General features: G+C 68.0%; 2 protein-coding genes across 2 annotated transcripts in view; one reads left to right on the forward strand and one right to left on the reverse strand.

The window, feature by feature from the left end:
• The window catches only part of TPCN1 (two pore segment channel 1), a 35094-nt gene extending 24800 nt beyond the window's left edge, over positions 1 to 10294 (forward strand). The window contains exons 11-28 of the mRNA XM_055147208.1: positions 164 to 280; positions 389 to 513; positions 604 to 652; positions 1204 to 1267; positions 2493 to 2537; positions 3025 to 3081; positions 3153 to 3206; positions 3630 to 3702; positions 3888 to 3995; positions 4479 to 4550; positions 4673 to 4762; positions 5284 to 5399; positions 5761 to 5807; positions 6216 to 6284; positions 6367 to 6451; positions 7379 to 7518; positions 7607 to 7687; positions 9102 to 10294. Of these exons, the coding sequence (XP_055003183.1) occupies positions 164 to 280; positions 389 to 513; positions 604 to 652; positions 1204 to 1267; positions 2493 to 2537; positions 3025 to 3081; positions 3153 to 3206; positions 3630 to 3702; positions 3888 to 3995; positions 4479 to 4550; positions 4673 to 4762; positions 5284 to 5399; positions 5761 to 5807; positions 6216 to 6284; positions 6367 to 6451; positions 7379 to 7518; positions 7607 to 7687; positions 9102 to 9215 (1506 nt within the window). The 3' untranslated portion in view covers positions 9216 to 10294. The remainder of the gene's footprint in view (positions 1 to 163; positions 281 to 388; positions 514 to 603; positions 653 to 1203; positions 1268 to 2492; positions 2538 to 3024; positions 3082 to 3152; positions 3207 to 3629; positions 3703 to 3887; positions 3996 to 4478; positions 4551 to 4672; positions 4763 to 5283; positions 5400 to 5760; positions 5808 to 6215; positions 6285 to 6366; positions 6452 to 7378; positions 7519 to 7606; positions 7688 to 9101) is intronic.
• An 85-nt stretch (positions 10295 to 10379) lies between these two features.
• SLC8B1 (solute carrier family 8 member B1) lies at positions 10380 to 20454 on the reverse strand. Its single transcript, XM_055147053.1, has 17 exons — positions 20384 to 20454; positions 20022 to 20242; positions 18949 to 19181; positions 18145 to 18297; positions 17999 to 18051; positions 17671 to 17729; positions 17484 to 17588; positions 17234 to 17401; positions 16860 to 16967; positions 14991 to 15053; positions 14787 to 14917; positions 14406 to 14547; positions 14013 to 14134; positions 13285 to 13438; positions 12820 to 12900; positions 12550 to 12614; positions 10380 to 11062 (listed from the first exon to the last, which is right to left on the reverse strand). Exons 3-17 carry the CDS (start codon positions 19087 to 19089, stop codon positions 10865 to 10867), a joined length of 1743 nt encoding a protein of 580 aa, XP_055003028.1. The 5' UTR covers positions 19090 to 19181; positions 20022 to 20242; positions 20384 to 20454; the 3' UTR covers positions 10380 to 10864.
• Between the last annotated feature and the right edge of the window lie 44 nt (positions 20455 to 20498).

Genomic DNA, 20498 nt, shown 5'->3' on the forward strand with positions numbered 1-20498 from the left:
GGGAACCCTGTGCCGAGGCACAAGGGCGTCCTCCGGAACTCGAACCCTGGGCCCGGGGCAGGGGGTGGCCCAAAGGTCTCCCCAGCCCCCACCTGGGGGTGGCTGTGCACTCTGGCCCCCCGAGGCCCCCACGCCGGCAGCCAGGCGCCTCTCTCTCCCCCAGCTTCTGGCCGTGGTGTTCGACACCTTCAACGACATCGAGAAGCGCAAGTTTAAGGCCCTGCTGCTGCATAAGCGCACGGCCATCCAGCACGCCTTCCGGCTGCTCGGCCGCCAGCAGGTGCGAGGGGCCGGGGGGCTGGGGGGCCGGGGCGAGGGGCGCCCAGGGTCTGGGGTGATGTGGGGCCTCGGGCCATCCCCCACACCCGCTGTCCCTCCCCCCCCCCAGAAGCCCGGCGGCATCTCCTACAGGCAGGTCGATGGGCTGCTGCGCTTTTACAAGCCCCGCATGTGCGCCTGGGAGCGCTACCTGACCTTCAAGGCCCTGAACCAGAGCGGCACGGCCGCGCTCAGGTGGGGCCCCTGGGGCTCGGGTGGGAGTGGGGGGCCGGCCTTGCTCCGACCCCGGGGGCCGGCCTGACCCTTCCACGTTGCTTCTGACAGCCTGAAGGACTTCTACGACATCTATGAAGTGGCCGCCTTGAAGTGGAAGGTGCGGATGGACGGGGACAGAGGGGGGCAGAGGGGGGCAGGGTCAGCTCTGCGGGGCGGGGAGAGGTTTCAGGCGCTGGCCCTGCTGGGGGGCTCAGGCTGGAGACTTGGACCCAGGCCCACGGGGCTCCTGGGACCCCGGCCACCTCCCCCGCCAGCCTCTCGGTTAAGAGAGCCGAGATGAAAAAAAAAAAAAAATGGGGCTGGAGCGATAGCACAGTGGGTAGGGCATTTGCCTTGCACACGGCCAACCCGGGTTCGATTCCCAGCATCCCATAGGGTCCCCTGAGCACCACCAGGAATAATTCCTGAGTGCAGACCCAGGAGTAACCCCTGTGTATCGCCGGGTGTGACCCAAAAAGCAAAAAAAAAAAAAGAGAGAGAGCCTCGATGGACAGGCACCCGGGACACACGGCAGCTGTTGGGCCTTCCCGAGGCCCGTGTCCCTGGAAGCGGGTCAGGCTGCCCCTGGCCGTGATCCCCGTCAGCCAGGGGCTGAGCTGGGCCCGCGCTCAGGCTGTGTCTCTGCTCACACGGCCCCGCCCACTCCAGGCCAAGAAGAACCGAGAGCACTGGTTTGACGAGCTGCCCCGGACCGCCTTCCTCATCTTCAAAGGTGGGCAGCGGGGCAGTGGGGGGTGGGGGGCGCAGGGGCCTGGGGGGTGGGGTGTGCACAGGGGGTCATCTTGGCAAGAAAATCAATCGCTCAAAAGCCAAACGAAAGACTCCGCCATGCTCATGCTGAGGAAAACGCCCAGAGACGGGCCAGAACCCCAGGACAGCGTGGGCCTTGCACTCGGCCGACTCGGGTTCAGTCCCCGGCACCGTGTACGGTTCCCCAAGCACCTCCAGGAGCGATTCCTGAGCGCAGAGCCAGGAGGAAGCCCTGAGCACTGCTGAGTGTGGCCCCAAAGCAGAGTAAATAAATAAGAAACAAAGAAACCAAGAAAAAGGAGAAAGAAACCATAGGAGATGGTTAGTTCTGAGCAGGTGACTCTGAGCCTGCAAACGCTCGGCTGGCGTCTGTCTCGGAGAGTCTGGGCTCCCACTGGGGCCCGCGGTACGGCCACCCAGGCTGGGGGCTCGGCTCGGGGCCGCAGTGCTGGTGGGGGGGCCCTCTGGGGTACAGCTGGTGCCCGTCCTTACGTAAGCACAGCCTGGACCCCTGCCCGTCTCCTGCTCCGTTCTTTGGGGCCTGTTGGTTTGGGGTTTTAGGGTTTACTCCTGGCTCTGTGCTCAGGGTTCTCTCCTGGAGGTTTGGGGGACCAGTGGGGAGCCGGGGGCCAAACCTGGGTCATGCTTTCATGCCGTGCTCCCGTTCCTGCTCCCCGTCCCTTTCTGAAGAGGATTAATACTTACTAATTAATACATTAATTAATGCATAATTAATTAATGCATAATAAGTGTGTGGGGGCACTTGATACATTCTCCCCTGCGACCCCCGCTGGCTGTGCTGGGGGGCTGCAGAGCTGGGATGGGACTGGAGGCCCCACACGTGCCTGGCCCAGCCCTGTCTTTGGATGCCCCCGCCCAATCCCCCCGACCATGCACCTTGTAGGAGACTCTGGGGTTAGCCAGGACCCCAGTGATGCCCCTGGGAGCTGGTCTGGCAGCCCCTCCGGCGGATGGTCGTACTCGGAATTTCAGGCCTGGCCGGGAAGGGACGGGAGGGGACAGCCCGGTCAGTCCCAGGCACTGCTGCCCTGCCTGAGGCTGGCCGGGGGGCTCAGAGTTGGGGGGTCACTCCGGAGTGGGGGTCCCTTCTCCTCCTCCACCTCCTTGCTGACCACTTTGTCCCGGCGGGGGACACCCCCGGCGTCACCGTTCTTCCCCCCACGCAGGCATCAACATCCTCGTGAAGTCCAAGGCCTTCCGGTATTTCATGTGTGAGTGTCAGGCGCATGTCCTCCCCCCGCCCCAGGGCTCCCTGACCCCCTCCGGCCAGCTGGTCACGGACGGGCCCTGCCTCTGACGGCCCAGCTCTCCTCACCTGTGCAGGCGGCCGGTCCTGCTCACGTCCCCAGCACCCAGGTGCGGGGAGTCATCCTGACGCCCACTAGACACGCTGCTCGGCCGCCGTGCGTGCACGCCCCCACGGCTGAGTCCCTGCAGGGCCCTCGGTGCCTCCTGGCGGGTGCCTGCTCACCCACGAGAGCGACATAGTGGCACAAAGCCCCCCTGCTGGCCGCAGGGTCTTTGCTCTTCCGGGCGTGCTAAGCTCCGTTCCCACCAAACGCTGAGCACTTCTCAGTGCTCGAAGCTGGCCCCAATGCGCTTTCCCACCCGCGGGGTCTTGCGTGGGGGAGCTGGACACGGCGGGCCTGGACGTGCCCCGCGCTGACCCTCACGCCGCGCCCCCTGCCCGTCCTGCAGACCTGGTGGTGGCGGTGAACGGCGTCTGGATCCTCCTGGAGACGTTCATGCTGAAAGGTGAGCCCCAGCGGTGGGCTGGCCCTGGCGCCCTGCCCGCCCGCCCCTGAGCAGCCGCCCTCTCTCCCCAGGCGGGAACTTCTTCTCCCAGCACGTGCCCTGGAGCTACCTCGTCTTTCTCTCCAGTAAGTGCCTGTGTCCAGGGCAGGGCCCTAACATGCATCGGAAGTGGTGTCGTGCCTTCCTGCTCCCATAAACTCACCCTGTGCCCCCCGGTCTGGGACCTGAGCCTCCCGCCCTGTGGCCTCTATTGACCTCAGGGCCTTTGCACGTCCCTTTGCTTTGCCTCTAAGCCCTGCTCCTCCTCCTCTCCCTCCTCCTCCTCTGACCTCTGAGTCCCCGTTGTGTGGCTTTCATCTCCCTATGTCCTTCTGCTGGTCAGGCCTGTCCCCAGGAAGTGCCAGGGAAACCCCTGGTGCCAGGAGAGATGACATCTGAGCACTGAGGGGGTGGAGGGAGGCACAGAGTTTCCCTTCGATGCCCGTCGTGCCTCTGACCCGCTCGGCCCCTCGCGTTGCCCATCCGTCCTCCCCGCCTGCTCTTTGCAGTCTACGGGGTGGAGCTGTTCCTCAAGGTGGCCGGCCTGGGCCCCGTGGAGTACCTGTCCTCCGGGTGGAACCTGTGAGTGCCCGGCCCCTTCCCTCAGTGGCTTCCTCCTTGGGGTCAGGGGCTGCGGGGGCGGGGGCGGGGCGGGGGTGCATTTGGGTCACCTGGTGCGGGAGGACCTCCCGGAGGAGGTGTTCCTTCCAGGCACGGCTGTCCCGGGAGTGAGCACTGACCTGACCGACGGCTTCTGTCCCTCGCAGGTTCGACTTCTCCGTCACGGCCTTCGCCTTCCTGGGACTGCTGGCCGTGGCCTTCAACATGGAGCCCTTTTACTTCATCGTGGTCCTGCGTCCGCTCCAGCTGCTGAGGTGACCGCCCAGCGGGGCAGGGAGGGGTGCGGCCACCTGGGACCAGCCCTGGCCTGAGGGTCCGAGTCTGAGTAGCCACCGGGGCCTCTCTGACTGGAAGGGGAGTTTGAGGAACATCCGGGGTGTAGCCGGGGACCCCCCCAGCCTCGAGGGCTCTGAGGGTCCTGCCCTTGGGAACAGCCCCTGGCCCGCCTTCTGGGATGGAGAGGGGGCGGGAGAGGGGAGGGGAGGGGGGTCTGGCCCTGTCTGAGCGCCCGGCGTGCTTGGGGGTGGGATGGCAAGTGAAGGGGTGAGGTGGGGGTGGGGGGCCGGGGGTCTCTGCGGGGCCACCGGCAGGTGTGAGTGTGCCCCTGTGCCCTCCCCGGGCCTGGCACGGCCACCAGCCTTCCAGCCGTGCAGGCGGGGCCCTCGGGGCTGTCCTGGGGGGCGGCCCTGGGCCTCCCGCCCCGCAGTCACCCGCGTGCGCCCCCCTCCCCTCCGCAGGCTCTTCAAGCTGAAGAAGCGCTACCGGAACGTGCTGGACACCATGTTTGAGCTGCTGCCTCGGATGGCCAGGTGCGGCCCAGACGGCCCCCCTGCCCCCTGCCCCGGAGGGGGGGCTGGCTCCGGGGGTGTCTCAGTCCAGGGCTCGCCCGGCCTCCCCAGCTGGGCCCGTCACCCCCGTGCTCTCCCCCCAGCCTGGGCCTCACCCTGCTCATCTTCTACTACTCCTTCGCCATCGTGGGCATGGAGTTCTTCTGCGGGATCCTGTACCCCAACTGCTGCAAGTGAGCACCCCCCCCCGAGCCTGGCCTCTGCCCAACCCCCCCAAGCCCGGACTCTGCCCCCCCCCGGGAGCCCGGCCTCTGCCCCCCCCCCGGGAGCCCGGCCTCTACCCGCCCCCAGCCCGGCCTCTGCCCCCCCCCGGGAGCCCGGCCTCTGCCCCACCACCCCCCGGGACCCCAGCCCCACACAGCCACATCCCTGTCCGCCCGGAAGTGGCTCTGGGGTCCTGCTGGGGCTTGGCTCTGAGCGGAAGGGGTCCTGACCCGCCTGCCTGGTCCCCCCGCCCGGCTGTACTGGTGTCCCCCACCGTGCTCAGAACCAGACAGCCTCTGAGCTGAGCCCCCTGCCCAGGGCCCCCTCCAGCCTGGAGAACCCCCCCGGGTCGCTCCCCACCCCCACCTGGGGCCTCTCCGGGCTGGCGAGGCGAGTCAGGCCCAGCGACATCACAGCACCACGTGGGGCGGCCGCGGGGTCCCTCCACCCTCCGCGGGGGTCCTAAATGGCTGCGGCTCTGTGACTCCAGCACCAGCACCGTGGCCGACGCCTACCGCTGGCTGAACCGCACGGAGGGCAACAGGACGGTGGTGGAGGAGGGGTACTATTATCTCAACAACTTCGACAACCTCCTCAACAGCTTCGGTGAGCGCCGCCCCTGTGCCCGCCCCGGTGCCTGCGGCCTGCCCTGTGCCCTCAGGGCAGCCAAGGAGCTTTGTATATGGGGGGGGGTGCACAGTGACTGTGAGGGGACACCTCCCACCACACCCCCCTGTCGGCCTCAGTGCCTTGGCACGGCCCTGCTCAGGGCCCCAGCTCCACACCTGGGACTCCACCCAGCCCTGGGGACAAGACGCAGGGGCAGGCACTGAGGGGCAGCCCTGGTGTGGGCCTCCCAAGGTGTCCCGTACCCGCGGGCAGAGGGAGTGGCCGAGTTCGGGGTGTGGGGGCCTGGAGGAAGAAGAGGGTCTGACGAGCTGCGTCTTTCCCTGTCCCACCCTGCCAGTGACCTTGTTCGAGCTCACGGTGGTCAACAACTGGTACATCATCATGGTGAGGAGTCCAGGCACAGCCGTGGGGCGGGGGGTGGGAGCACCAGCTGGGAGCACGGGGAGGAGCACAGGCCCGGGAGCATAAGGGAAGAGTACAGACATGGGGAGCACGGACCTGGGGAGCATGGGGGAGCACAGACCCAAGAGCACGGGCAGAGCACAGGAGCAGCACAAACCTGGGAGCACAGGGGAGGAGCACACACAGAGGGAGCACGGACCTGGGGAGCATGAGGGAGGACACTGAGGGAGCACGGGGAGCACAATCCTAGGGCGCAAGTGGGGAGCACGGGGAGAGGCAGCTGAGGGTCCAGCGGGGTGTGGGAGCAGGTGATGGGGTGGCCAAGACTTTGGGGGTGGGAGCAGGCGACAGGCCCGCTGCCCAGGGCTGCTCACGGGCCCCTGCCCACAGGAGGGCGTCACCTCTCAGACCTCCCACTGGAGCCGCCTGTACTTCATGACCTTCTACATCGTGACCATGGTAGGCCCCAGGCCCGTCCGTCCCCGCCCCCCGCTGCCCGGCCCCCGGCCCCCGGCCATGCCCTCGATTCCCGCCCGCCCAGGTGGTGATGACCATCATAGTCGCCTTCATCCTTGAGGCCTTTGTCTTCCGGATGAACTACAGTCGCAAGAACCAGGACTCAGAAGGTGTGTGCCCCCGGCTCCGCGTCTGCCTGTCCCATCCGTCTGTCCTGTCCGTCTGTCCCGTCCATCTGCCCAGCCATCTGCTTTCTGGCTGTTGGGCCATTCTTGATTCTCTTTGGGGTGATCTTTCTAGATCTCCTGTTTGTCCTGATTTTTAAATCGGTAGGGGGGGCCCCCAGCGGTGCTTGGGGCTACTCCCGGCTCTGTGCTCGGGCCTTACTCCCAGCTCTGTGCTCGGGCCTTACTCCCAGCTCTGTGCTCGGGACTTACTCCCAGCTCTGTGCTCAGGGCTTACTCCTGGCTCTGTGCTCAGGCCTTACTCCCGGCTCTGCTCAGGGATCACTCCGGGAGATATGGGGCTGGGATGGGGGGGTGCGTACAGGGTACCAGGGCTCAAGCCTGGCAAGTGCTGGCCCCCCGATTTCTAAACTTACGACAGGAAAAAAAAAAGATCTTTTTAAAAAGTTAAAAATTATCCGCGTCAGTGCTCGGAGGCCGCACACATGCCGGGCACCCGGCTGGCACCAGCTGGAAGCAGAGGGCATCTCGCGCTGCTCAGTTCCAGGAAGGGCCCGAGGGCCTGGCGCGCTCCCAGCCGCGTCTCCGCCTCCTCTCCCCGCGCTCTCGGTCTCTCCAGCGCTCTGCACCCGGCCTCGTGCTCTCCTCTGGCGCCCACACGCCCCCAAACAGCCTTGGAGGCCCCAGACAGCCCCAGACACCCCAGGGGCCCCCAGATACCCCCAGACAGCCCCCCACGCCCCCAGACGCCCCGCATGCTCCGCCACCGCTCACTCGTGTGTGTGCTCAGGCCTTTGGCGCTTCCTGCCTCACCCCCCTCCTGGCATTCTGACCTCGGGGAGGGAAGGGGGGGCGGGGCGGGGCGGGGCCGAGCGGGGCTGAGTGGGCTGTGTCCCCCCCCCCCCCCCGCAGTGGACAGCGGCATCACGCTGGAGAAGGAGCTGTCCAAAGACGAGCTGCTGGCCGCCCTGGGGCTGCTCCGGGAGACGCGGGCGGCCTCGTCGGACGTGGCGCGCCTGCTCCGGCTGCTCTCCCAGATGGAGAGGCAGCAGGTGAGGCGCGGGGCGTGGCGAGGCGGGGGCGGGGGCGGGGGCGGGGGGGGGCCGGGCCGGCGCCCACAGCCTCTGCTCCCACCCCCAGCAAAACACCGTGGTGTTCCTGGGGCGGAGATCCAGGACCAAGAGCGACCTGAGCCTCAAGATGTACCAGGAGGAGATCCAGGTAAGAGGGCCGGCCCGGCGCCCTCTCCCGCCCGGCCGCCTCCCCCGGGCAGGCGCCCCTCCCACCCTCTCCGGGCCAGGGGTGCAGGGGGAGAGGCAGGACCCCCTTTTGGGACCTTCTCTCCAGATTGGCTGGGCTTAGCCTGGAACCCTTGACCTCTGACCCATTAGCCCTTTGGACATGCACCAGCGTCTGTGCCTTCAGTCTCAGCTCAGGCCTCCCTCCCTCCTCTTTTCTTTCTTTCTTTCTTTCTTTCTTTCTTTCTTTCTTTCTTTCTTTCTTTCTTTCTTTCTTTCTTTCTTTCTTTCTTTCTTTCTTTCTTTTCTTTCTTTTGTTCTCTCTCTTTCTTTTCCTTCTTTCTTTTTTTGCTTCTGGGCCTCACCCTGTGATGCTCAGGGGTTACTCCCAGTTCTGTGCTCAGGGGACCTTGGAGACCAGGGACGGAATCTGACCCGCCTCATGCAAACACGAGCTCAGTCAGGACTCAGGTGTCAGTGCTCGATGCGGGTTTCGGTTCTACCGTCGCCTGCGTGTGTCAGAAGACAGCAAAAGAATGAGGCGGGTGGCAGCGGGGGCACAGTGGGGAGGACACCCGGCAACCTGTGTGCCCCCCAGCGCACCAGGGAGCTCGTGGCGGGGGTGTTTTGGACACACCCGGCAGTGCTCACTCCTGGTGGTGCTCAGGGCGGCATGTGGGATCAGAGGGGCTGGCTGTGAGGCATCGCCCGACCCCTGAGCACCTGTGCGTACCTTCGTTTTTAAACTTAAAAAAAGGGCCAGGGCTGGAGCAATAGCACAGCGGGGAGGGCGTTTGCCTTGCACTCGGCCAACCTGGGTTAAATTCCCAGTATCCCACAGGGTCCCCTGAGCACTGCTAGGAGTGATTCCTGAGTGCTGAGCCAGGAGGAACCCCTGAGCATCACTGGGCGTGACCCATCACTGGGCCATACCCAGCTATCCTGGGGCACTGGGGACTATGCCCCTGGGGCAGGCTTACTGAGGTAGTGCTCAGGCTTCACACACACACACACACACACACGCTGCTGAGGTAGTGCTCAGGCTTCACACACACACACACGCTGCTGAGGTAGTGCTCAGGCTTCACAAACACGCACGCGCGCACACACACGCACGCTGCCAGGCAGGGCCAGCCCTCAGCCCACCCTGCTGTATCCCAGGATGCTGTTCCAGCCTTGGTGCAGGCAGCGGGACCTCTGTCTTGTGGAGGGTAGAAGCGGGTGGGGATGGGGGGGTGGGTGTTGGGGGGTTCACAGCCGAGGGGAGGGGCGTGGCCCCTTCCCGGCGCTCCTGCACCCGGCCACCTTCACGGAGGCACCGAGCACCCTGGCGGGGGTGGGGGTGGGCACCCCCCACGCGACCCGCCCAACGCCCGCCCGCCCGCCCTGCGCCCTAGGAGTGGTACGAGGAGCACGCCCGGCAGCAGGAGGAGGAGCAGCGCCTGCTCGGCGGGGGGCCCGCCGCCCCCCAGCCGCCCCCGGGCCGCCCGCGCGCCAGGACCGTCACCTGAGGAGCGCGCCTGCGCCTGCGCCTGCGGCACCTCTGCGCGGAGATGCGCGTCCGGGGCCGCCCCGCCCTGGGCCCACCCCGACCCGGACAGACGCTGGGGGTCTGCGGGGACCCCGCCGGCCAGCCTCGCTGTTCAGCCGGGCTGTTCAGCTCTTGCTTTAGGGACAAAACCACTGCGGAGGGGGGTCCCCGCCTGCACCCGCCGGGCCTTCCCCCCCGCATCGCTCAGCTCATCAGTCCACCTTGGCGACGGGAGGGTGCGGCCTGCGGGGGGCAGGGGGGCGGGGATGGGGGGGGAGGCTGCATCCCTGGCCTCGGTCGAGGGGTCGGGGTGCCCTCAGTCGGCCCGAGGGTGGAGGGGGCCGCTGCAGCCCCCCCAGCTGTGTGGAGGGACCCCCGCCCAGCCACCACCTCTCCCCGCAGCGCAAGGCAGACCCCAGGGGCACGCGCCCGGCTCCCAAGTCCCACCCAGAGCCGCCTGGGGTTCTTGTCAAAGCACAGCTCTCTGGGGAAACTGAGGCAAAGAGAACCACTGAGATTCCCAGGGGGACTCGGGGGCCGGGGGCAGTGCTCCTGGCCGGGGGGGCTGTGCTCCGGGCCCCTCCGCTCCCCACACGGAGCGTCACATTTTGCACACTCAGTGCCTTTTTTTAGCTTTTGTGCGGTGAAACGGGCATTTTGGAAGCAGGCGGCGTGCTGGCCCCGGACGGAGCAGCTCTGGGCACTGGGGGTGGGGGGCACCGGGCCCCCGTGGGTGCAGGCAGGAGCGGGGCAGGCTCCGCCCCGGTTCCGATGGGGACTGGAGGGTCCGGGGGTTGCCACGCACCGGCTGGCGCACCCACTCACCGCCCGCCCCCACTCGCCTCCCAGGAGTCTCGGCCAGGGGCCGGCCCTGCCCCACCCGCTCCAGGGGCCCTCCCGGCCCCCCAGGCCCCCTGCTTCCCCCACCCCAGCCTTACTCCTCGGCACGCGACTATCATTTTGTATCGGGTGGCATCTCGGTTTGTACGTGGGCGATTTGTTACCCAGGAGACCCAGTGTCCTTGCGACTGGGGCCAATAAAGGAGCCTCCGCTTTGTACGGGCTCGCCTCTCGGTCCTGGGGGGGTGGGCTGGGACCCCGGGACGCGGGCCCCGGAGAGCAGGGAGCAGGCGCTGGCCGGGGGTGCTTGCAGCATTTAATCACTCGTCACTGGAGAAGAGGCAGGTCCTGCCCGGGAGGGGGTGGTGCTGGCGGGCAGGGCCGGGACCCCCAGCCCGGGCTCCCCTGAGGTAGGCACAGAGACAGACTCCTGCCGGCAGCTGGGCGCAGCCACGGCAGTGCCACGGGCCAGCATGCCACATGGTGGCACACGTGCGTGACTCCGTCACATTAGTCCAAGGCTCCACAGGGAACGTTCCCGCCACGCGTCCACGGAGCGGCAGTCCTGCTGTCTCCCGGGGCGGCCGAGACTCCAGACATCTGGCCCACGTCCTGGGGCTGGCGGTCACTCAGGGCCCGAGGTAAAGATGCAGCCGGCCTCGGAAGCACCAGGGGGCCAGCCCCGCACCCCAGGCAGTGGTGGTGGTGGTGGTGGGGGGTCCTGTCCATCCCAGGAAGGACCCGGCCTTCGCCGCCCGCAGCGACACCTCCTGGCCAGCAGGGCGGCGCTCACACGCTCCTCGGGTGAATCACCCCGAACTCGGTGAGCAGCGCGACCAGCAGGAAGCCCAAGTAGAAGAGCAGCATGCAGCCGCCGTGGGCGCGGCCCAGCTGGAAGTGGCGCAGGGGCACGGCCACCAGGGAGCAGACGAGGCTGAGCTCCAGGGCGCCCGCCAGCACCCACACCAGCAGGCCCTCGGGCTCCAGCTGCGGGGGGTGGGGAGAGGCGGTCACTGCACAGCCCTCCTGGCCAGCAGGGACCCTCCTGGGCCTCTGGGTCCTGCACATCCTTTGCCTGATCGCCCTTCACGGGGTCTGCAGGGGGCTCCCCACCCCCCGGGAAACACCCCCACGAGGAGCCGGGGGGCCGGGCATCACCGCCCCCCACCGCTCACTGTTCTGACTGGACCTCCAAGGGAAGGGGGGCCCACGTGGGTGTAGGGGAGCCCATCGGCGTCTGCGGTGCCCAGGATGCCAGTCACTGCCACAGGGCGCCCATGAGCTTACGCGGCCCACCCCCTCCGCCAGTCAGTCCGGGCAGTGGGCTCTGCGCTTCCGGGAGGAAACAGTCGCACGTGCACACACACACACGCACAGGTGCTAGAGAACATGCCACAACACGGGAGAGGAGAGAAAGGAAGTGAAACTGTCCCTGACCCTTCCCCCCCCCGCCCCCAGTCAGTGTCTGTGACATGGATGGGCACCCCCACCCTTTCCGTTCCCTTCCTGCTTCCGGTTAGCACCTGGGCCCGACATATGCGCGCATACGTGCTCACACACGTGTACACATGCACACACAGTGTACACACATGCGCGCAGTAAGGCACTCAGGCAGGTGAATACACACTCGCGTGTACAGCAGTCAGCTCTGCAAGGTGGCCCTCAGTGACAGGCCCACAAGGCCACAGTCCCCCAGGACAGCCTGTGTCCGGTGCAGGGAGCGAAGGCAGGAGAGCCGACCCCGCACACGGCGCACATGCGCATGCGCACGCACACACACGCATGCGCACGCACAGGCCAGGGGCGGGGGGCAGCAGCCCTACAGCCTTGGGTGGGGAACGAGAGGGACCCCGCAGGAGCAGGGACGCAGCAGATGGGGCTGGGGGCAGCAGGCTGCCGCGGGCAGGGCCAAGCACATGGCCCGAGCAATAGTCCGGCGGGGAGGGCCTGGCACGCGGCTGAGCCGGGTTCGATCCCTGGCATCCCATATGGTTGCCTGAGCACCGCAGGAGTGAGCCCTGAGCCCTGCCAGGTGTGACTCCCCGTGCCTAAGGCACCCTGTGCCCCCCGCCCCCGTCTCCTCGCGGAGCCCGAGCGCCGGCCTGCACCCAGCCCCTCGGAGCCCACGTGCAGCCAGGGCCTGCAGGGCGCTTCCGGGGCTCTGTTCCCGCGCGGGCAGGAAGCACAGTCTGCCCGGGACCCTCGACTCTCCTCCCGCCTACTCGGCCACTGGACCGCCCACCCCGTGCCCCAAGCACGACCTGCACAGCCCTTCACTCCTGCACAGGAGGGCCACTGGCCCGTTTCACTGAGGGCAAAACCGAGGCCGGGAGATCAGTCCCGGTCACCCTGGTACTGTGGGGCCCCAGGCCCAGGCCCTCCCGCCCGGCCCGGGAATGGGGGGCTCCCTGCGGGACGCCCTGTGGTGAGCAGGGGGACGCGGAGGCCACGGGGAGCGGGGTCAGGCCACTCACCTTCACCTCCGGGAGGCCACTGGACAGCTGCAGCAGACAGCCCAGGCCCACGCCCACCAGCATGTCCGGGCTGCTCAGGAAAGCACACAGTGCCCACGCGGGGGGGGGGGGGGGGGGCGCCCCTGACCTCCGCCTCCCCCACCCCAGGAGGGGCCTCTCTGTGAAGGAGGCCCGGGCAGCCCCTTGGGGGACGGCGGAGGGGGCAGGAGCACCGGCCCCGGGCGTCCCGGGGGTCCTGGGAGAACCCACCCCGGGCTCTGGGAAGGATACTGAAGATGATGCCCCCGAAGCAGGCGGAGAAGGCCATGCGCGGGTAGCCCTGGCGCGCCAGCGTGAAGTCCGAGAAGACGTCTGTGGGGGGGGGACGCTCGTGGGGGGCTTTCCCGACAGTTCCCCCGCCCCACCCCGTGGAGACCACCTCTTCGCCCTCCCCCCAGGCAGCCTGGTCAGTGCGGTGCCCGTCTCTGCCACAAAGGGCGCGAGAGCAGAAGCCTGTGGCGGTCCCTCCCACCCCAGTGTCTGGGCTGGACCCTCCTGTGCAGTGGACGGCCTGGCACGTTGCTATAGCAACCATGCCGCAGCTATAGCTGGGAAGGGAGTTGGGGGGGCGGGGGGCGCCTCGAGGGGCTCCGTGCCCCGTGTGCACTCGGGAGCCACCGGACGTGCCCGCAGCAGGGAATGGAGAGGCCGGGGGTCCCTGATCCCCGGGTGCAGGGTGTGCTGGCCCCAAGTCACCTCCGATGCTGTTGCCCCAGGCCAGCAGGGTGAGCCCCAGGACAGTGTTGCTCAAGCGGAAGACCACGCCCAGGGACCGCAAGATGTTCACCACCTCGGTGGCGGCCGTGTTGATCCACAGCGCGCTGGTCAGGAAGCCGAGGAAGGCCCAGAGCTGGGGGGAGAGGCGTGCGTGTGTGCATGTGGGTGTGCGTGTGGGGGGGTCAGGGCTCGGTCCCAGCTGTGGGGGCTCAGGGCTCGGCCCCGGCTATGAGGGGGCCCGAGCCAGGGGGTGGCCAGAGGTGCAGCGCCCGTGGCCGGAGAGCTCAGTGGAGGGAGTCGGGGTCCCGTTTCTTTCACCCCACTTCCCTGCTGGGGGCCAGAAGCCCCCCAAACAGGAACAGAAACCTCGCGCCCCTCCGTACGCCCTCACTGTCCCCCCGGGGCTGCCAGGGGTTCCACCTGGCACCCCATGCTCCGAGCCCAGCAGGAGTGAGCCCTGGGCAGGGGCAGGAACAAGCCCTGGGCACAGCGGGGTGTGGCCCGAAGCAGAAGGGGAAGGGAAGGGAAGCGGGCACAGGTGTGGGCATGGGCTCGGGCACTGCCCAGGCACACCCTGCTCATGGGCCCGCAGCCACCCCCCGGCCCCCGGGCAACACCAGCCATGCCCCCCAGGGCCTGCTGGCCACGCTGCCCCAGAGACCACGGCAGGGGGCCCCCGCCCAGCTCACAGGGTCCCTGAGTCTTACCCAGTGGAACCGCGGGGGCACCCTGTTGGACGTGACGAAGAAGGTCACTGCAGCCACGCCCGTGCCTGCCACCACCACCACGGCCCAGACGGGCAGGAGGCCCCCGATCTCGTAGACGCCATCTGTGCCCGGGGCAAACAGGCAAAAGGGACTGACCACCCAGCGCCAGCCACCTCCTCCTAGAGGCCCACCCAGCATGACCCTGCACGCCCAGGCCGGCAACTGAGCCCAAGGAAGGGCCGGGAGGAGCCACCGGGGTGGATCAAGCGTCAGAGATGGTGGCCCAGGGGGCCTGAACACGCAGCGTCCCCTCCCACAGCCAGGGCCGCGCCCACCACCAAGGGAACTGTGGGGGGGCAGGGAGGAGGGGGGAGGGTGCTGGGGAGCACTCACAGGTCCCCGAGTGCAGGGTGAGGACCACGACCAGGGGGCTGAGGAGCAGGTGCAGGCAGTTGAGGGGCCGCTTCCAGTTCCGGTCATCCTTGTCGGGGTCCACCACGGGGACAGTGAGGAGCAGCAGGAACTCCACGGGCAGCTGTCGGAGGGGGGGGAGGGCTGGGGGCGCCTGGCTGCCTCGGAGCCCAGCGAGGCGGCCAGTGCCCGGAGCTCTCACCCCGGTCCAGCCCCTCACCCCCACCCACTTCCCGCCCTCCTTTGACCTTCGAGTGTGTGTGTGGGGGGGGGGCGGCCCAACCCCCAACCCCGGCATGTCTGCTGGGCTCCGTGGCTCAGAGCCTCCCCAGGTCCCGAGCACTGTCCCAGGCCTGGCCTTACCTTGAGCACCTTGAGGACCCGCCAGGCGGTGGACTTGGCCCTCCACGTCCTGACGTCCAGGGGGCTGAGGCCCCGCGCCAGGATGCGGGCCGTGGGCTCCTGGTAGAACAGCAGCGGCCGGAACTCTTCCCCTGCGAGCACAGGGTGGGGGTGACGCCGGGGCGGCCTCCCTCCTCCCGCCGCGCCTGGGGGGGCCCCACTCACCACAGTAGTCGGAGCTGTAGGTGCTGGAAGACACTGGGTCCTCCTCGGAGTCCGACGGCAGCTCTGCGGGGAGAGAGCGTCTCGCACAGGCCCCGCCACGCGGGTGCGTTTTGGGGTGCAAGTGTGTGGGCCCTGTGCTGTTGGGGTCTCCCAGCCCCCCACGCCCTCCAGAGCCTTCCGTGTCTGCGCCCCTGAGGACGAGCGTGAGAGGCTGCGGCGCCCTTTGAAGACTGCAGAGTCGGGGGCCCCTCCTGCTTCCTTTCCAGTGGGAGCCTCCTCCAGGGAGTCCTCCAGGAATCTCGAAGCATGGGCCATGCAGGGGGGTGGGGGGACCCAAGTGAAAGCGGCTGAACTCCAGCTGGGTGCCGCCCTGGGATCACCGCCTCCGGGGAGCCTGGGCCCCTCTCCACAACTCATTTCCCCCTTGGCCCGGGCCTGCTGGGGGCTCATCCTGGGTCCAGAGAGCTGCGCAGAGGTGAGGGAAACTGAACTCCGAAGTCCCAGGGGACAAAGTGTGCAAAGGACAAATGAAGTCCCGGCCGACTCCTGCAGGGGGGAGGGTGCCACCGGCACCTGTGCCAGGGTCCCAGGGTCCCAGGGGTGTAATTGGAAATCAGAGTGCGGTCCTACGGGAAGGAACTCACGACGGGCCAACAGGTGGGCAGGCAAGAAAGGGGTCGGCACATGGGTTCACATGGGTTCGTTTCCGACCCTGGCCGAGCTTTTATTGTTTTTCAGGCCACACTGGACAGTGCTCAGGGCTTGCTCCTGGTGAGCTCGGAGGCCCGTATGGGAAGCCGGAGATCGAACCCGGGTCTCCTGCATGCGAGGCAAATGCCCTCCCCACTGTCCCATCGCTCCAGGCCCGTAGCTGAACTTTAGTATCACCATGGGTTCCCCTTTCCCTGAGGGGTGGGGGACAGTGCCTAGGACCCCCCGGGGCACAGTCCGCTGCAGCTGGCACTGTCTGGGGCGGGGCCTGGGGGCTCAGGCTGTGGGGGCCGCTGGGGACCCGAGTGGAGGCCAGGCAGCCCCTCAGCCACTCACAGAAGCACATTCCCTGTGGGGAGACGGGGAGGGGGGGTGGCCACCGGGCTGGAGACGGGTGGACACGTGACACACTAGTGTCTGCGCCTGCCCAGGTATCAGACATGTGGGCCACTGCACACGTGCCCACACGCTCCATACCATGAGCTCTGAGTCTGCATGCGGGGGGCACCTGTCCTTGGGGGGGACCCACCTCTGCATGTGGGTGCAGATCCATGTGTGAGCGCACGGTGTGTACTTATGGGTCTATGAATGTGTATGCACATGTGCCGTGTGTAAGCTGCCTGTATATCTGTGTGTGCACCTATGTATGTTCACGTAAGCGGTGTATGTTATCTGTGGATATGTGCCTGCACGTGTGCTCATGTACACGGTATGTACATTATGTGCTACCTGTGAATGTGTATGGGTATGTGTTTGTGTAGACCGAGCGTGTCATGTGCACAGGTATGTTTGTTCACATATATGGTGTGACTGTATGTGTGTCTGTGAGTGCGTGTGCCTGTGTGTATTTGTTGGCCTGGTGTACGAGTCACATGTGCATCTGTGACCGCGTGTGCTTCTGCTGTGTCTGTGTGCGTGTGCTGGTGCCATGCTGTGTCTGCGGCGTGTAAACCCCTGTGCGTAAATACTGGCTTCCGTGCTGTGTGTGTGTCCGCAAGCATGTGCACGGACAGACGGGCAGACAGGTGGACCGACGGCCGGTCTCACTGGAGAGCAGTGAGCGGCAGAGTGACCGCGAGTGGTGGCCGCCCGGGAGGGAGAGCAGAGCCGGCGGGCCGGGGCGGGGGTGGGGGGCCACGGCTGGGCTGAGCGGCTCACCTGGGGTCCCGGGCGCGGAATAGGCCAGGGCTCGCCTGCGCTGCCAGCGGTAGGCCCAGGTGCAGAGCACCACGGTGAGCACGTAGAAGGCGTAGAGGCCCAGGCAGCCTGCGGGGGGACACGCGTCACGGCAGCTCGGGCGGGCGCAGGGCCTGTGCAGCGTCTCCTGCGGCTGAGGGGACCCTCGCAGGGAGACTCGGAAGGCCTCGGCAGGGGTGGGGGGGGCTAGAGAGACGCTGGGACTCGGCCCTGCTCGCCCCGCTGCACCCCTGGCCGTCACTCGGCCCGACGGCTGGAGCGCGGCCTCCGCCCAGGCCAGCACCGGCCCCCACTGTCTGCCGCCCGCTCCCCTCCCTCGCGGGCCCCCGTCTCACCCAGGGCCCAGGCCAGCGTGACCCGGCCCAAGTAGCACGCGGTGAAGGTCAGGAAGGTGGCCGCCATGTAGAAAGAGACGTCCCTGAGGAAGGGCCTGGAGGCGGCCGTGAAGGGGCGCAGGATGGCAATGCCCCCGGCCACCACCGTGGTGACCAGCACGCCGGCGCCTGCAGGAGGGCCGGGCTCAGCGGGCCGCGCCCCTCGTCCCCTCCCGCCCCTGCTCCCCCTGCCCCCCACGGCCGTGCCTACCGAACAGCGCCCCCACAGCCAGGCCGGCCGTGCGTGGGTCCGAGAAGGCCACCAGCGCACTGAAGATATCGGGGGCTCCGTTGCCGAAGGCCAGGAAGGTGACGCCATGGGAGGGCGGGTCAAGGGGGGTCGGTGCAGGGCACGGCCCGCCCCCCCGCCCCCCCGCCCCCCCAACAGGCAAAGGATACTGCCACGTTGTGGGACAGCTTGAGGCTGGTGCAGATGGCTGACAAGTTCGGGCAGAAACTGGGGAGGGGCCAGAGAGAGGCACGGTGGGGAGGGGGCCTCCTGGCACACGGCCCCCCCAGGCTCCATCCCCGGCACCCCAGAGGGTCCCCCGATGCTAGGAGCGATCCCCACGCACAGAGCCAGAGTTAGCCCCAGAGCCACCCAGAGAGAGAGGTGAACAGCCTCCAGGGGCGGGGTGGTTCCCGCGCCCCCAAACGGCCGCCACGGCGGGGGTGGGGGGGCTCTGCTTCCCCACCTCGTGCTGGGGGGCCCCAAGGCCGACTTACAACTTAGCTGCGGTGACCCCGAGGATCAGGAACAGGTAGAGCAGCCAGAGGGCCTGCAGGGGTGGGGAGGAGGAGTGAGGGTCCCGGCCCAGCGCCAACACCCCCACCGCCCCCCCCCGCCCCAGCCCCGGGGGGGGGGGCCTCACGTAGAGGAGGACGGCCAGAGGCAGCAGGTGTGCGGGGAAGTGGCAGAAGATGCCGGCCAGGTAGTCCAGGTGGCCGCCAGGGCTGTGGCAGTCAGGGTTGGTGCGCACGAATAGGCAGCGGGCCGACACGTTCAGGTCACACACCAGCCGGCACTGGGCGACAGGCCCGTCACCGTCACCGGGGCCAGGGTCTTCCCCCGCCCCCCCCACCCCTCCCCGCTTCACGCCCCCCATTGCCAAGGGCACCCCTGGCCTCACCCCTGAGCCTCACTCTGTGCTCAGGGGTCCCTGTGTGCCGCCTCCCGCAGGCCCACCCCCATTCACAAGTCTCCCACACTCCCTCCCAGCCCCTCCTGCTCCTGCCAAGGTGGGGGGGGCTCCCCGCTGGTGCCCCCCTGCCCTGTCAGTGAATCAGCTTGGGATTCTGCTGAGATGCTAATCACCCGGCAGTCCTGAACAAACCTCACCTCCCAGACTGAGCCCAGAGGCCTTTGCTAATCTGATCACCACGCACAGTCCTGGCCTGACCTCTCACCCCTCACCTCTCAGCCCTCCGGGCAGCCTCAAGGCCAACAGACCTGTGTCCAGCGAGTTCCTGCCCCACTCCGATTGCCCCAGCCCTTCCCAGGAGCCCACCACTCCGGAGGGCCGATGCATTTGCGGGTCACTCGGGTCCCACCTCCCAGAACCACAGAACAGGGTCCCCAGGTTTGGTCCCCAGGCAGGACACAGTAGGTGCCAATGACCATCCGCAGTGGGCTGCCACCTGCCCCGCCTCACGCCAGCTCCCTGCCCGGTACTCACATCTCCCATAGGGATCCGGCTCTCCCTGGTGGGCAGGAACTGCGGGGTCCCCGGAGGCGGACCGCTGGCCGCGGACACCGTCTCCGCCATGGTGAGCAGGAGCCCGAGCAAACTCGGCACCCGCTGCAGGCGCCTGGCCATGTGCGCCCCCGGTGTCCGGCCCCCCACTCCCCCTTCTGCAGGGCTCAGCTCCCAGGGGCTGGCGGGGAGGGGAGCAGAGGCAGGGGCGACACCTAGAGAGACACCTGGCTCAGGGACACACCCTCCCCAGAGTGCAGAGACCCGGACACGGTTGTGCAGTTCTTTCTGGGGGTCACACCCTGGCTTCCAGCTGGAACCCCCAGAAGGTCTCCATGAAAAGCCAGACCCCTGACGCCCATGCACAGGGGGGAGGTGCCTGCCTTGCATGCAGCCAGGTCAATATCCCCGACACTATGTGGGGATCTCTGAGGACCAAATCCCCCCTCCCACAAATGAAACAATGACTTGACTGATACCCACGCCCAGATTTCCGCCTCCAGGGACCAGATGGGTCAGAAAAGCACAGGAAGTGAGTGACAGCGGCAGGCAGCGATCCCCGGGACTCAGGGGACAAGACGGGGTCCACTCTGACCCCCACCTTATGAGGGCACACTGGCATTCACACCAGTCCTTTCCCCAGGAGGGGCTGGGGGTCCCCGATCAGCCTCCCCTCTGCTCCCCACCCAGTGGGGAAGTCGAGCGCAGAGGGAAGTGAATTGCTCCACACTGCCCCGCGGAGCAGAAGCAGAACTGGTCCCCAGCTCCCAGCCAGCATCTGCCCAGTCCCCTGCGCCAGGTCAACCCGCCTAGTTTTCCTTCCAAACAAATAGAAACTGGGGGAGGGGTGGGGGGAGGAAGAAAATCCCTGACAGGCTCCTCCCCCGCCCCCCCCCCCCCCCGCCCAGCCGGCGGACGGTGGTTCTGAAACCCAGGGACGGTCTTTCCCAACCTCCCGGCCGGCCGGGGCGGGGGTCAAGCCCCGGGGAGCGCGGGCAGGGCAGGGCCGCGGCCCCCCCCCCCCCCCCCGGCAGCGGGCACCCGCCCCCTCTCACCTGCCCCCTGCTCTTCCCTGCCGCCTTCACTCCCCGGCTTCACTTGGGCGCTTCGCGGCGGCGCGGCCGCGGGGCTTCGGGTCCCCCTCCGGGCAGCGCGGGCGCAGGCGGGTCGCCCCGGCTCCGCAGCAGGCGGCACATGGGGCCTCGCGTCCCCGGGACCCCGACGGGAGCCAGCCCGCGTGCTCCGGGCGCCGGCCGGTGGGTGCCCAGCTCGGAATCTGCAGGGCGGAGAGGAGAGGGGCGGGGAGGGGCGGGGCAGGGGCGGGGCCTCTGCTCAGTTTCCCAGTCCCGACCGGGGCGGGGCAGGCGGGCTCCCGGGACATGCTTCTCGGGTGACACCCCGGAAAGGCGCCGCTTACCTCGGCCGGGCCTCGAACCCGCAGCCCCGCGGCTCCCGACGCGCCCCAGCCCCCGCGCCGCCGCCCCGCGAGCGCCGCCGGACGGACGCAGCGTCCCGAGTTCGGCCCGCGCCCC

The sequence above is a fragment of the Sorex araneus genome, chromosome 9 (genome assembly GCF_027595985.1).
Source record: "Sorex araneus isolate mSorAra2 chromosome 9, mSorAra2.pri, whole genome shotgun sequence".
In the NCBI taxonomy this organism is placed as follows: Eukaryota; Metazoa; Chordata; class Mammalia; order Eulipotyphla; family Soricidae; genus Sorex; species Sorex araneus.

Coding starts and splice junctions, on each gene's coding strand:
- SLC8B1 (XM_055147053.1), bottom strand. CDS start 19,089: ATGGCCAGGCGCCTGCAGCGGGTGCCGAGTTTGCTCGGGCTCCTGCTC. Junction 14,918..14,990: donor CTACAGCTCCGACTACTGTG/GTGAGTGGGGCC, acceptor CTGTGCTCGCAG/GGGAAGAGTTCCGGCCGCTG. Junction 11,063..12,549: donor GTGGCCTCCCGGAGGTGAAG/GTGAGTGGCCTG, acceptor CACCCCCCGCAG/CTGGAGCCCGAGGGCCTGCT.